This window comes from Salvia hispanica, chromosome 4 (assembly GCF_023119035.1).
Source record: "Salvia hispanica cultivar TCC Black 2014 chromosome 4, UniMelb_Shisp_WGS_1.0, whole genome shotgun sequence".
NCBI lineage: Eukaryota > Viridiplantae > Streptophyta > Magnoliopsida > Lamiales > Lamiaceae > Salvia > Salvia hispanica.
This window is the reverse complement of record NC_062968.1, coordinates 20132000-20147840: the sequence shown is the minus strand read 5'-3', so window position 1 is coordinate 20147840 and position 15841 is coordinate 20132000. Positions and strand designations below refer to the sequence as shown.

The window sequence follows — 15841 nt, the reverse complement described above, 5'->3', positions numbered from 1 at the left end:
TTGTTTGGTAGACAAGAAATGATGCAGAAATGCTATCCTACCAAATTTGTGGGATACATATCCTTGTATTTTGAGGAAAAGATTGCGGGCTTTGATGGGCCGTAGAGATATATCACAGGCTTACATGATTAGCTAACTATGATACCAAATACTTGGAAATAATCATATAAGGCCATGTTTGGTAGGGGTGATAACTCATCTATGGATGGAAATCCATGAACAAAAATGTCATTGTTTATGGATTTCCATCCATAGATGAGTTATCACCCCTACCAAACATGTTATATCTAGGCATTACCAATTTATCAAACATGCCCTAATAATAAGATATTTTTTTCGGATTAGCAAATGTAGCTAAGTAATGTCATAACAATATAAAAAATATACTTTTAATATAAAAATAAAAATACTAAAATACTTCTATATATTTTTTAAAAAATTTGTGGAATACATGGACTTTAAAATGGTTCTAGCATTGCATTCTATTATGATTTTGTTATTTTAAATATACACATTTTTCAATTTCATCTCTCTTCCATTTGATTTCAATCCAAGTTTTTTCTAACTCACAGTTTTCTCAGATACTCCCTCCGTCCCCGAATACTTGACACAGTTTGTCATTTTGGTCTGTCCCCGAATACTTGACACACTTCACTTTTTCCATTTTTGGTAGTGGACCCCATATTCCACTAACTTATTCCTACTCACATTTATTATAAAACTAATACTTTAAAAGTAGAACTCACATCCCACTAACTTTTTGAACACATTTTCCATTACATTTCTCCGTGTCGGGTCAAACCGTGTCAAGTATTCAGGGACGGAGGTAGTACAACTGTATCTCTATTACAAACTCAATAATTATACAAGCACTTTCACAACTTATTCTAATCTCTTCGAACGTTTATTTTTATAAACTAACAATTACAAGTTCATTAAAATAGACTTAATCAAACACCCACTTAGTTTGTCTAATCCACTAAATCGAACACTATTATCATACCATATGCTTCCAGTTCCAAAAAATTTTAGTACTCCTACAATATAGTGAAAATTGGAGAACTTAAGAAACTACATGTAACATAATTCTGCATTTCTTGTCTTCACCATAGAAGTCTCCCATTGAACTTTAAGATAGCTCTTTCATGTTCATTACTTTTCAATCATAAAAGAAACCAGTTGTTTGGGAATGATGAAAAAATATACTACATACACAATTAGCATCAGTATAATATAAGATGTGAGCTCTCAATAAACAAAAATGTTGTCTCTAGATATACTCAAATATTCCTACCTAAAAGTGGCTCGAGCCAATGTAATCAGTCCGTCACTTCTTTCTCCCTTTGTTCTTTTTTGAAGCAACAGTCCATCCATCATCCACAACTTGAGCATCTTTCTTGCCACTTTCGTCAGGCGCAATATCATTCAGATTGTGATCCAATTGGCGCTGTGGTTGTGGAGCATCAACTTCCATTGCTGACATATTGTTCTCTGTTATGGCATCATCTTCATCACTGTTGGGCTGACAAAATAGAAATTGAAATAGAGGAAAATTGAAGTTACTGATGATGTGAGTAACATGAGTAGAAGTTACCGAATGCTATTATTCATCAAATCCTACAACACAATTAATATGGATATGGCTAACCACGCAAGTAGTCATAATACTAAAACTTCTCCCGTTAACAGTCTTACCTGTCTGGTATAAGAAACACTTGGAACATTTGTTTCTCGCAGCCTCTTTATCGAGTCAAACTGACCTTCTAAACATTCTTCACGCATTACCATAAATTTTTTTGCAACCTGCGTAACATAAAAATTCAAAGATAAAAAATGAAAATACGACAGTATTTTTCATTGTAAGAATAAAAAAATTGAATACGGTGATTGATAAGTATGTATCTTAACAATCCTTTATCTTCAACCATGAAACAACTCGATCAAGTAGGTGTACTGATATCTATTGTTTACAATCACTGGCGCGAAATCAATATTATACACGGTATAAATTGTGCATGATTGAAGTTTAGGAGTTTTGTCTATTCCACAAGTAGAATCCCCAGTCTAGCATGGTTTATATCATTTGTTTTTTATGTCAAACTAGCTACACAAGGCAAGTGCCTGCTTCCATTTTGAATATTGGCTCGTTGCATATAATATGACTACCTTAAACTGATATGGTTAAGTGCAATGAGAATAAAGAGAAGTATCAGATAGATGGCAATCACAGTTCCTTCATATTTTCTAGTAATTTAGGGTTTCTCCTTAATTATAAGATTTGAGTAGAATTTTTTTGCTTTACTCTTCAATTTCCATCCTACACACCAACATGGGCTATAGGTTGGAGCATAAGAAGTTAGTAAGCCTTCACATTATCACATACATGAATGGACATGAACTGATTAGTAGGAGTCAAATTTAGGGCAAATAGATGAAGATGGCATACCTCCTCGACACTACCGTCCTGAATATCAGTATTGAGTGAGTCCATGAATTCATAAAGTACATCCTTAATATAAACTTGATCTGCACAAAAAATATAATCCAACAATTATTCAACACACCGATTCCTATAGGCTTTGAATAAAATTTCCCCTAAATTCGACGAATAAAATTATTCAAAGCCAGAACACACAATGCAGCTCAGCAGAAGAGAAATTTCAGAATACCTAATAAAATCAGTAACTCTTCAGCCCAGCACAAGACATTCGTACAATTAAACAGAAAACGGATGTCAATCTATACTCGAATGCAGAATATCCAAATTGAGAGAAAATTAAATAAATATCCATATCTTTTCAAAAGATCAGGTGAGTTCTAAGGAAACATCATCATTATCATTATCAACAATAGAGAATAGTACTATATTTCACATCTCTCTTACAATAACACTCTACATCATATCATACTCTGTTTTAGCATATGAATAGATACTAATTAACCAGTATCAGTTCAAGTGAGAAATACCGTTCGATTGAGCGAGGAAATTGAAAATATTGTGGCCGAGCTGCTGCGATTTCTGGACAGAGTCGCGGCCGCCCCACCTGTTTTCGATGGCCATCCGCAGTGCAGCCCACCGAGAAAGAACCATCTGAATTCCATCACCGAATTGCGCCGCAGCCTCAGGAGTCATCCTCATCCTTCGAATTGCCCTTTTTTCTTTTCTCTGAAAGAAAAAGAAAATAAAAGATTTAGGAGCCAATAATCACAATCTAAAATAAGAAGAGAAATCAAGAACACAGTGCCAAAGCCAGGCGCGCTCTACTTTGTTTTGAAATTCAAATTTTATTTCAAGATGGCTCATTCACAAGCCTTGAAGCACAACTAGAATTTATAGGTTTAGTATTTGCAACTTCAATTTGATTTTCTTTAAAACTAAATACCACCACTACTACTAGACTAGTGTGTCAAATAAAAAAAGCATAAGACGAAAATGCAACACAGTTTTCCTCACCTTTGAAGTCTGGCCGATATCTACTTTGAATGATGACTTCCAAAATCTGTTAATTTTACATAACACAATTTGAGCATATAGACAAAACTAAAGGTTCACAACTAACTAAGACCAAAACCATAAAGTAGAAGAAATTAAATAACCTGGTCGTGGCCCTCGTGGTCTAGGTTGGTATTTCAGATCTCGAGTCCTTGCCATGTCTATAACATCACATAGAGATAAGGAAGACCCATTGCTTTTCATCAATCCCAACTTCAATACCCATGTTTCCTCTTTTGCTAACATGGTGCTTTGACTGATATAATGCTAGTCGCTACGATTCACCAATAATCTCTGCACGAGCACCACCCATTGACAAAATGATGGAAACGGTTAGTATCACGAACAATAATTTCTCTCCCTGTAATCTTCGACACGAGCTTGATGAATGCATGGCAATCGCCACATACACGGAGGTTTTTAACTATCCGGATAACACAATGTTCTTTTGTTGCAATTAGGCCAAATGCAAGAGCCAACTTCTCACTGTGACAGCCCAAGAACTGCTCCTTCTCCTCCTCTTCTACATCGAACAACACATATTCCGTGCTGGGCACAAAACCAACTGCCCTTAGCTCCCTAGCCAGCTCAGAGAGTTTACCATATATCTCATCTGACACAGTATGGGATGTGTCTCCAACGAGGAACTCATGGACAATACTGTCCACCTCTATCCAACTACAGCCACGCACTTTCTGAATCCCTTGCTCTTGCATGACTGCCCTAATACTCTCTGATTCATCCCATTTCTTATTAGCCGAGTAAATATTTGATAAAAGGACGTAGTTCCCCGAGTTCCACGGCTCCAATTTGATTAAATGTTGCAATACATGCTCAGCCAATCGAGTATTCTTGTGCATCTGACATCCAGCCAACAGAGCTCCCCAAACTATGGCATTGGCATTCATTGGCATACTTGAGATCATATCATGAGCTTCGTTTAATAAACCAGCTCGAGAAAGAAGATCAACCATGCTTCCATAATGCTCAATTGTAGGATCCAAATAATATAAGTCACTCATACCATTGAAGAAACGATACCCATCATCAACAAGTCCAGCATGAGAACATCCACACAGTAGACCGAGAAACGTGTTCCCGTCACCATTCCATCCACATTTCTGAACCAAACCAAAACAACTAAATGCTATTTTGGTATGGCCAGTCATAGCTAGACCAGAAATGATAGCATTGAAAACGACAAGATCCTTGGTTTTCATTCCTTCAAAAACCTCAAAAGCTAGAGCCATTTCACCACATTTGGCATACATGTCAATCAAGGCGGTCCCCACAACAGGATTGCACAGAAACACATTCCTATCCATCATGCTGCAAACCCGTTTCCCGAGCTCCAAAGCCCCAAGCCTAGCGCAAGCAGAGAGCACCCCGACAATGACATAGTGGTCTGGCCCTATATTCTCTCTTAGCATCATACGAAATACTTCCAAAGCCTCCTTTGGAAAACCATAGGCTGCGTAACCCTGCACCATAGTGCCCCAAGTAACAACATCTCTCTCGTGCATCCCATCAAATATGGCACGCGCTTTCTCCATATTTCCACACTTGACAAACATATCCACCAACGCAGTATTCACAAACACATTCGGCCCCATCCCACTATCCACCACATATTTATGAATCCACTCTCCAACCACCACATCTCCTAGCTGACTGCAAGCAGATAATGCTCTAACAAGTGTATAGCTATCCGGCTTCAAACCCGCCTCCAGCGACTCCCTAAACAAGTCAATAGCCTCCTTGAACCTCCCAACGCTAACATACCCGTTCATAACCGCAGCCCACGAAACCACATTCTTCTCAGGCATTTCATCGAACACCTTCCGCGCATCAGCCAGACGCTCCAATTTTGAATACAATCCAACTAATCCAGTACTCGCCTGTGAATCAAACTCACAACCCTGTTTCACAATCAAAGAATGCACATTCATACCAAGTTTAATGTCCATATTCTTCAAGCAGCATTTCAGAACAAAAGCAAATATGAAATTGTTGGCCCAATATCCCTCGCGGCACATCACGTGAAAGTATTTAATGGCGTCGTCAAAATGATCTCTTGAAACAAGCCCACGAATCATGGTGTGGTATAAATGGAAATTGGGTTGCATCCCGCTGAATAACGCTGCGGCGTAGTCGGGGTGATTGAAATGAAAAGCCGATTTCAGAAGCATGTTGAGAATAAATCGGTTCTGATGAAGGTTGAATCGAAAGAGACGGGCGTGCACATTCTTGAGCTGGATGAAAGATTTCAAGCTTTGAAATAGAGCGGCATTGATCTCCATTGTCGCCATGAAATACTCAAATTTTCAGAAATTCACTTACTGTTGAAGACGGAGTGAGTAAAGGGCATCTCGAACAATACTACAAATCCCATTTTTGCTGCTAAAAAATCCCTTTTTGTCCCTTTTCGCAAACAATGACTCAAATATGGCGTTGCACTGTAGCAAATGCAAAATTGCTTTTACAGTTTCTGATCGAATTCAGAATGAACTAGTTTGTAAAATCCTTCATAGGCTGCATAACTCTGCACCATAGTTTGTAAAATCCTTCTTTGGTCTTGCAATTGTTTTTGACTATATATCCTGCAAATGAAATCATTTATCTATTGTATGTTAATCTGAAAAGAAGATAGTATAGTAGTAGTAATAAATAAGAATTGTACCTTTTCTGTTGGAATAATTTTAATATGATTTTGTATAATACTTCTCTTGGTTCTTCAAAAGTTTTTGAAGAAAAAATTCCTGCAAAAAAAATCATCTATAGATAAGTATATTAATCTCAACATAATATATTTTTTAAAGCTTAATCTATAAAATATTTTACCTTTTCAGAGTAATGCCTTCTTCCTCTTCTATTATCTACTTTTTAGAGTCTAGACTCAAAAAGGGTTCAGGCGTGTAGCACCTTTTGTGCCTTCTTTCTGTAATTCTTTCTTCTCTCTCCTTCTCCTTCCATATGAGATGTATTTTGTATTCCTGCAAAATAGGGCAAATATTAATAGGGGAACACAATAGATTAGTCATTAATAGGGCTGTCAGTAGACCCAATTAATGGGATCTGTATTTAATACACAATGCATGGAAATTCACATTATTTATATTCCTATATAGCAGTTCTAATAAATAACCTATTTCAGAATTGAATTTGACTATTGTCTTTTATTTTCTATTATATGTTATTTGAAAGGTCTTAGCAATGATTATGTTTGTTTTCGAAATCTGATATCTTTTTATGCTGCTGTCTTATGCAAATGAACTCCTATAAATACCCTCTTCTACTTCTTCTTTCTCACCCTGCAACATACTTTCATAATTCTTCTCAGATACTTTCATAGAGTATTGCAGATACTTGAAAAGACTATATTCTTCAAGTTTTGTAGAATATAATATTTCCACCCGTGCTATGCATGGGCCAAATTATTCTTCAAGTTTATATATTTATATATATACTTAAAACAGAAATGAAATACATTTACACACTACTTTTTTATATTTTAGATAATTATTTATATTAATTCATTTACTGTATTAAATACTACACAGAAATTTTATAAAGAAAATTATCACAGCAATATAATTAGTCAAAGGTTGAAATTAAAAAGTTATTTTAGGCAATTTTACATACATGTATCGCCAAATATTAATCCATATATATTAGTATCCATTTACAGGCAGATTGATTCAACAACATTTATAAGTATATTTAATTTATGTATAAAAACATACAGACATTCTTAGTTCCTACTTAGGATTCCTTTAGGTAAACCTTTGTAATTACTAAGTTTTGATTCCTAACATGCATAATTAGTTAACTATGAGGATCATTATTTCATAGTTATACCTTAAATCAGATATGTCTGTCATCTTCTAGATATTCTTCCTGATATGTTGTCTTCCATCATTTTGGTACCTCTGCAAATTTTATAACTGTCAGTTTAAATAAAGAATAGAAATTGGAACCTGTGTACAATGTACATATGATTAAAACCTATATGTACCTAGAAATATACTAAATATTAAAACCTATTCTAAATGTCTGTGATAGATGTGTAGAAGCATATTAGCCCTTTCTAAACCCATTTTGATCCCCAAACCATAGGATTAGGTAAGTGAAAGGTCATGTTGGAATCTGTGATATTCTCTAACTTAACACCTTTTTAAGCACACTTTTTGCTTTAAGTATTTCACTCTCTTGCAGGAAATTGTGAGATACATTTTTAGGTGTTTGCAATGAAGAAATTGAAGAAATCTGCAAGCTTAATTAGTTGTTCCTATCAAGGTTTATCAACTGAAGTTTCAGGTATAGATAATACCTTTGATTTATTTGATTAGTTTTCTGTTATAGCTATTTATCCTTCCTCTTTATGGCTATTCCATTGGCTGTCAATGTTAATCCTGTCAAAAACCACATGTAAGTATAAGTTTTTGTAATAAACTAAAAATTTAATATAATAATCTCGCAGAATCTGTATTTTTTTCTTCTTCTTCCTTTGAGCAAAATGTAAGTATAGGTTTTTGTAATAAACTAAAAATTTAATATAATAATCTCGCGGAATCTGTATTTTTTTCTTCTTCTTCCTTTGAGCAAATTCATTTTACTTCAAACCTATACCTATACCTATATTCAGGTGGTGCTTCTATGGGCAAAATGTTGAAAATCCTCAAATTTTAGCAGACCAATTTTTCAGCTCCAAAAAGAAGAATTCACTGAAATCCAAAAGAAAATGTAGAAAATCCTCAAATTTTAGCATTTTAAAACCAATTTTTCAGCTCCAAAAGAAGAATTCACTGAAATTATGTTTTCAGTTACAAATAGAGACAGTTTAGATCTCCTCAAATATCTCCCAAATTATTTTATACTACTATACTACAACAAATTTGAGCACATTCTGAAAATTTGAGATTTTATTAATAATTACATTTAAGATCTCCTAAAATAGAGTCTGTAAACTTAACCCAAGATAAACAGTTCTTAAAAAATTTTAATTCGATTATAAAATGAAACTTATCTCTACAGGCATGCAACCCTAGGGTTTGGAAAGTTAGATTTCTGAAATGTGTCTGCAATTTTCTGGGGATCATCTTTGAATCCTTTAATGGAGGCCACTCGAAATCCGTATTTGAAAAATATGTCATGAAAAATGTCAGATTCCTTCCTAATCTTCTACCTTCTGTCAATAAAAATTGAGAAATCTGTATTGTACCTATAATCGAAACCGAAATCAATCAATTTGAGTAGAATCTCACCCGATTTGTTGAGGTTAGGGAGATGGTCGTTATTGTGTCGCCGACGGCGGCGATTTGCTGGTCGTGTGGAAGTTCCGGCGGGAGAAGGGAGGGATTTCGTCGGTAAATGAATTAATCTGCTACTAATGTAATGTTATGTATTGGGGTTCATTTGTTGGGCCTATTAATATAAAATGGGCCAATTTAATAAATATGTTTGGGCCACTTTTATTTTTTGTTTGGGTATGTGTTTTAATTTTCATTGGGCCTTTAATATTTTTTTATTTAAGCTATAATATTTTAAAATTATTATATATTTTGGAATTGATTTATTTAGTATTTGTATTTTTAAATGAATTTTTTATTTCTTTATGAAGTTATTTTATTCATAATATGATGTAATAGAATATAAATTAGTTTTCAACATTTTTGGTGAAGTACTATATAACATATTTTTTCTTATTCATAGCTTATACTAATTATTGTACCAGATCAACGGACTATATCTCTTACGGAAGGGAGCACTATTGTTTCATCTTCGTTGTATCAATATGAAGGTATTCATTTATCACTATTGAGATGGAATTTTATTAACTTTTTGTTTATGTAAGTTTGATGAATTGGGTATACTGTATTATAACTATTTTTATTGTTTATTTTTGTTAATATTATCATAATATCTGAAGAATTTGGATTCTATATATACTACTTAATAGAAGTATTTTTTTTATGTATTTAGTATTTGTAGTTTAAAATGAGTAATTTATATTTTTATGAAGTTGTTTTATTCATAGTATGATGTATTATAATATAGAAAAAAAAATTTCAACATTTTTGTTTAAGTATATGACATTTATTTTGCTATTCAACATTTTTTCTATCTAAGGAGTATTTTCTAGAACTTTATAAGAATACACCATTGGTATTAGTTAGACTTTATTTGAACCTTTATATAATTTTTTTATAGTTAATAATAATAATAATCTGGTTTGTATGTATATTCAATAGAAGTATTCGTTGAATTATATTTTGCTAAATTCAAATGTACAAAGTATATATTTTTAGTTTAATGTTTTTATTTAGTATTTGGCGTTTAAAATGAATAAATCATGTCTTCATGTAGTTACTTTATTCATAATATCTTGTAATAGAATATAGATTACTTTTAAATATTTTGGTTACAATATATTAAAATAAAATCGGTCATAATGAAATGTGGCACATTTTTTATGGAAAAATCATCTATTGGGACAAAAAAAAATGGTAGATAGCAAAAATTGGTCCAATGAATTGCAAAAAATTAGCTTTTCAGATAAGTTTTAACACTCATATATACACAGACCATCAATTAAATCTGCATTTTCATGGACTAATTTTCTGATTTATTGATTGAGGGAAAATAATTTGTATTCGGCGAGTTTGAATTCAATAATTGTTTACTTTTTTCTCTATATTAGTTATTCTTGAAGGATGTTTGTATATTTTTCCATCATGTCTTTCTTTTATAGTAAATTTAAAACCACCGTTCTCACTTGTATCTTCTTCCCCAAATATTCTGCAATTCTCGTCAGACTGCAAGTTCTTCTATTTGTCGCCAAAATTGGACCAGGTATGCATTTCTTTTGCTCGATTTAAAAATACACTAACAGATGGGGATATAACTGCAATATCAGAAACTGTAAAAGCAATTTTGCGTTTGCTACAGTGCAACGCCATATTTGAGTCACTGTTGTACATAAACGCAAAAAAGGGACAAAATGGGATTTTTTTAGCAGCAAAAATGGGATTTGCAGTATTGTTGGAGATGCCCTTTACTCACTCCGTCTTCAACAGTGAGTGAATTTCTGAAAATTTGAGTCTTTCATGGCGACAATGGAGATCAACGCCGCTCTGTTTCAAAGCTTCAAATCTTTCATCCAGCTCAAGAATGTGCATGTCCATCTCTTTCGATCCAACCTTCATCTGGACCGATTTATTCTCAACATGCTTCTGAAATCGGCTTTTCATTTCAACCGCCCCTACTACGCCGCAACGCTATTCAGCTAGATGCAGCCCAATTTCCATTTATACTACACAATGATTCGTGGGCTTGTTTCAAGAGATCATTTTGACGACGCTATTAAATACTTTCACGTGATGTACCGCGAGGGATATTGGGCCAACAATTTCATATTCACTTTTATTCTGAAATGTTGCTTGAAGAATATGGACATTAAAAGTGAAGGGCTCAATTGCAATTTTGGATGGGTTTTGCGTCGTGCTACAGTGCTACTCCAAAGATGGAGTAGTTCTGTTCAAATATGGACATCGACTATGCCGCAGCGCTATTCAACCCTTCACTTTTGAGTTTTAGAACAAAACTACTCCAGAAATTGCAAAACGGAGAGATGAGAGATATCCAGAAACGGAAAAATAGAGAAGAAGAATAAGATGAAGAAGACGACGGCTCATTTTTCATACCAAATAATGCATCTTGAATGCTGAATTGAAAAAGTGAGGCAATATACAAGAGATGGAAAATATTTGCATTATATAATTAGAAGTAATCACCTGCTTATAGTACTATAAAGGCTACATTTTATAGTTTAAAAATATATCATAGAGATAAAAAAATTTACATAGAGAAATGTTATTGTTGCAAACATAACCAAACAATTTGTGGACTGCATAAAACACTAAAAGGGAAAATAAAAGATTTAGGAGCCAATAATCACAATCTAAAATAAGAAGAGAAATCAAGCACACAGTGCCAAAGCCAGGCGCTCTCTACTTTGTTTTGAAATTCAAATTTTATTTCAAGATGGCTCATTCACAAGCCTTGAAGCACAACTAGAATCTATATGTTTAGTATTTGCAACTTCAATTTGATTTTCTTTAAAACCAATTACCACCACTACTACTAGACTAGTGTGTCAAATAACAAAAGCATAAGACGAAAATTCAACACAGTTTTCCTCACCTTTGAAGTCTGGCCGATATCTACTTTGAATGATGCCTTCCAAAATCTGTTAATTTTACATAACACAATTTGAGCATATAGACAACACTAAAGGTTCACAACTAACTAAGACCAAAACCATAAAGTAGAAGAAATTAAATAACATGGTCGTGGCCTTCGTGGTTCGAGGCTGCATTTTTGGTATTTCAGATCTTGAGTCCTTGCCATGCCTATAACATCACATAGAGATATGGAAGACCCTTTGCTCTTCATCAATCCCAACTTCAATACCCATATATCCTCTTTTGCAAATACAGTACTTAGACTGATATAATGCTAGTTGCTACTGCACGAGCACCACCCATTGACAAAATGATGGAAACGGTTAGTATCACGAACAATAATTTCCCTCCCTGTAATCTTCGACACGAGCTTGATGACTGCATGGCAATCGCCACATACACGGAGGTTTTTAATTATCCGGATAACACAATTTTCTTTTGTTGCAATTAGGCCAAATGCAAGAGCCAACTTCTCACTGTGACAGGCTAAGAACTGCTCCTTCTCCTCCTCTTCTACATCAAACAACACATATTCCGTGCTAGGCACAAAACCAACGCCCTTAGTGTTGGAACTGGCAGCGGAAGAGCTCACATAAATCAATCACATAATAATTAGATCTATTTAGCAGATTATTTAGACAAAACATATTCGCGTAATTATCACATGTATCATGCTCATAACTTGAATTAATCATGCTTTAAGAATATTGAAAACCTAAAACATGCTTTTCTACGGAGCAGAAAAATACCTAATTAATTCTCCAAAGAATTGAAGATGGCTAGCTCCTTCTCCACATGATGCTTTGAATACTAGACCACAAATCTTCTCTCTGGTTCCCGAACTGTACTCCAATATCAGTGTGGGCTGATCTTACTAGAATACTAGGACTTAAATAAAGAAGACAGAAGAAATCCTTTTGGGAATAGGAGTGGAATTCGAAAATTCCTTCAACTGGGGAGGCTAAAATTTTCGAAAATTACAAATAATGAAATTGTGTTATTTCTGTCTCCTTTATTCTCCTATTTATATTAAGTTCCTTTTGGGGCCAGACAGGGATCTATGGAAGGTTTTGGATATGGGCTAATCCAATTTACTTTTTACTAATTAAATTGAACCCACAATTTAATATAAGTTATAATTGGAATATTACGAGCAGCCACTACAGAAGTAATATTGAACTCTCCCCATCCAAATCCGAAATTATAAGTAATTCGGGTTTCCGTTTAACTTTTATTTCCCGTGCTTAAGATTAAAATGTTCATTAATTAATTAATGTCTGCTATTGACTTAATTAATTAACTTCTTATTAACTCCAAGAGTGGACTTAGCATGAAATGCTTATTTATTATTCATTGAGTAATCAAACTCCAACTAGCTAGGTTCCGAATAATAAAACCTTGTTTCGCGTTCCTCTTGAGGACATTATCAAACGAGACTCAGCTCGCGCACGATTCAATATAATAGCAATCCTAGCACCGCTAAATATTGATCACCACTACCCGATATATCAGGATAATTGGGTTACGAAAAACCCGCACCATTTGATAAGTCAAAGTAGTGCATAATAAATACCGTATGCTCAATGCTAACCTACATTGATTAAGAAATAAATATTTATCAAGACCTCGCCTTTCAGTAGATAGTCTAAGGGCAAGTCTTGCTTTTAGATCCGTTCAATGCTATACCACACCAATGTCATCTTATTTCAGTAAGACTTAGAAATATGCGGACTGACATTGCAACCTTTCTCGATGGATAGTCAAATTCCAACTAGGTTGTGAAATTCATCTTTTTCTTTGTTTAGAACTGACCGTGTTACCTTAAAGTGGACGACGCCCACAACCGGTCTACTAAAACAAAGACTTAGACTTTGTTAAGTTAACTTATACATTTAAACATGCCTTAACATCCATTAAATGTAAAACATAACAACATTATGACAAAAATAATCTGTTTTATTTATTGGAAAATAAAATAAGAGTTTTACAGTATCCAATCACTCGAAACGTGATTTCTAGTATACAAACACTAACACTTAGCTCCCTAGCCAGCTCAGATAGTTTACCATATATTTCATCTGACACAGCGTGGGATGTGTCTCCAACAAGGAACTCGTGGACAATACTTTCCACCTCTATCCAACTACAACCACGCACTTTTTGAATCCCTTGCTCTTGCATGACTGACCTAATACTCTCTGATTCATGTCATTTCTTATTAGTCGAGTAAATATTCGATAAAAGGACGTAGTTCCCCGAGTTCCACGGCTCCAATTTGATTAAATGCTGCAATACATGCTCAGCCAATCGAGTATTCTTGTGCATCTGACGTCCAGCCAACAGAGCTCCCCAAACTATTGCATTGGCATTCATTGGCATACTAAAGATCATATCATGAGCTTCGTTTAATAAACCAGCACGAGCAAGAAGATCAACCATGCTTCCATAATGCTCAATAGTAGGATCCAAAGAGTATAAGTCACTCATTCCATTGAAGAAGCGATTCCCATCATCAACAAGTCCGGCATGAACTCATCCACAGAGTAAACCAAGAAACGTGTTCCCGTCACCATTCTATCCACATTTTTGGACCAAACCAAAGCAACTAAATGCTGTTTTAGTACGGCCAGTTATAGCTAGACCAGAAATGATGGCATTGAAAACGACAAGATCCTTGGTTTTCATTCCTTCAAAAACCTCCCAAGCTAGATCCATTTCACCACATTTGGCATACATGTCAATCAAGGTAGTCCCTACAACAGGATTGCACAGAAACACGTTCATATCCATCATGCTGCAAACCCGTTTCCCGTGCTCCAAAGCCCCAAGCCTAGCGCAAGCAAAGAGCACCCCAACAATGACATAGTGATCCGGCCCTAAATTCTCTCTCAGCATCATACCAAACACTTCCAAAGCCTCCTTTGGAAAACCATAGGCTGCGTAGCCTTGCACCATAGTGCCCCAAGTAACAACATCTCTCTCGTGCATCCCATCAAATATGGCACGCGCTTTCTCCATATTTCCACACTTGACAAACATAACCACCAACGCAGTATTCACAAACACATTCAGCCCCATCACACTATCCACCACATATTTATGAATTTATGTGTTAACGGATAACACGAAAACGACACAACACGCATTGTTAACGGATAACACGAACCCGAAAGAACACGACACGAACGACTGAAATTTTCGTGTCCTTGGGTCGACCCCATGGACACGAACACGATAACTCGACCCAAACCCAAATTTCGTGTGGTTGTGCGTGTTTTGTGTCGTGTCAAAAATTGCCAGCCCTACCAAATAGTACATAACATTAAATTAGTAGCAGATTAATTCATTTAATTAGACTACTATTAATTAGCAAAAAAACATAATGTATACGGCCATATAAAAGCCTTTTTTCCTCCACAAAACGAAAGGAGGCGCCGCTGCTACCCAACCCTACCACGAAATCCATCCCTTCTCCCGTCGGAACTTCAACACGACCAGCAAATCGCCGCCGTCGGCGACACAATAACGACCATCTCTACGCTTAGCAACGACGATCCTATGAAGAATTCAACCTCTGCACTATGGAAACCCAAGAATCGAAGCTTTTCTTGAGGTTTGCTAAATTTGGGTTATAATCTATTGCAAATGCTAAAAAGGAGGGCTCATTTTAAATCTCAAGGTAACATATATGATGACTCAGGCCCTTTAAATTTATCATCAATACTTCTAAATATATAGTAAAAACTAATTAATATTGATGTTGTAGAAACTAATTAAATATATTAAAACTAATTAATATATAGTAGAACGTAAAAAACAATTTTGCGTTTCTATTTCATATTTGGTCATTGTTGTACATAAATAAAAAAAGGGCAAAATGGGATTTTTAGGGTGGGATTTCGGATTGTTGGAGATGCCCTTTTTTTCCCTGCTTCAACGTAAATGAATTTCGTTTAATATTTCATGGCGAATGGGGATCAACGCCTCGTTTTAAAGCAAATCTTTCGCCCCTCAAGAATGTCCCCCGCTTTTTTAATTAAACCCTTTATGGGGGTTTTTCTCCACATCTTGAAAACCGCCTTTCTTTAAACCCCCACTACCCCCC

At 35.0% G+C, this 15841-nt stretch overlaps 1 protein-coding gene and 1 pseudogene across 6 annotated transcripts; both read right to left on the bottom strand.

Moving 5' to 3' along the window:
* Nucleotides 1–1122: 1122 nt before the first annotated feature.
* Nucleotides 1123–8866, bottom strand: LOC125221840 (putative pentatricopeptide repeat-containing protein At3g08820). Of its 6 annotated transcripts, none has more exons than XM_048124131.1 (7): nucleotides 3598–3779; nucleotides 3455–3500; nucleotides 2968–3166; nucleotides 2670–2687; nucleotides 2447–2526; nucleotides 1696–1803; nucleotides 1123–1522 (listed from the first exon to the last, which is right to left on the bottom strand). In XM_048124131.1, exons 3-7 carry the CDS (start codon nucleotides 3137–3139, stop codon nucleotides 1328–1330), a joined length of 573 nt encoding a protein of 190 aa, XP_047980088.1. In that variant the 5' UTR covers nucleotides 3140–3166; nucleotides 3455–3500; nucleotides 3598–3779; the 3' UTR covers nucleotides 1123–1327. The 6 variants fall into 6 exon arrangements, 5 of the variants coding, with proteins under 5 accessions (XP_047980088.1, XP_047980089.1, XP_047980086.1 ...); XM_048124129.1 differs by lacking the exons at nucleotides 1123–1522; nucleotides 1696–1803; nucleotides 2447–2526; nucleotides 2670–2687; nucleotides 2968–3166 and adding exons at nucleotides 6174–6252; nucleotides 6335–6486; nucleotides 7352–7422; nucleotides 7824–8681; nucleotides 8758–8866 and having other exon boundaries at nucleotides 3598–6093; XM_048124128.1 differs by lacking the exons at nucleotides 1123–1522; nucleotides 1696–1803; nucleotides 2447–2526; nucleotides 2670–2687; nucleotides 2968–3166 and adding exons at nucleotides 6174–6252; nucleotides 6335–6486; nucleotides 7352–7422; nucleotides 7824–7905; nucleotides 8758–8866 and having other exon boundaries at nucleotides 3598–6093.
* Nucleotides 8867–12010: 3144 nt separating this feature from the next.
* On the bottom strand, nucleotides 12011–14835 carry LOC125220592 (annotated as a pseudogene).
* Between the last annotated feature and the right edge of the window lie 1006 nt (nucleotides 14836–15841).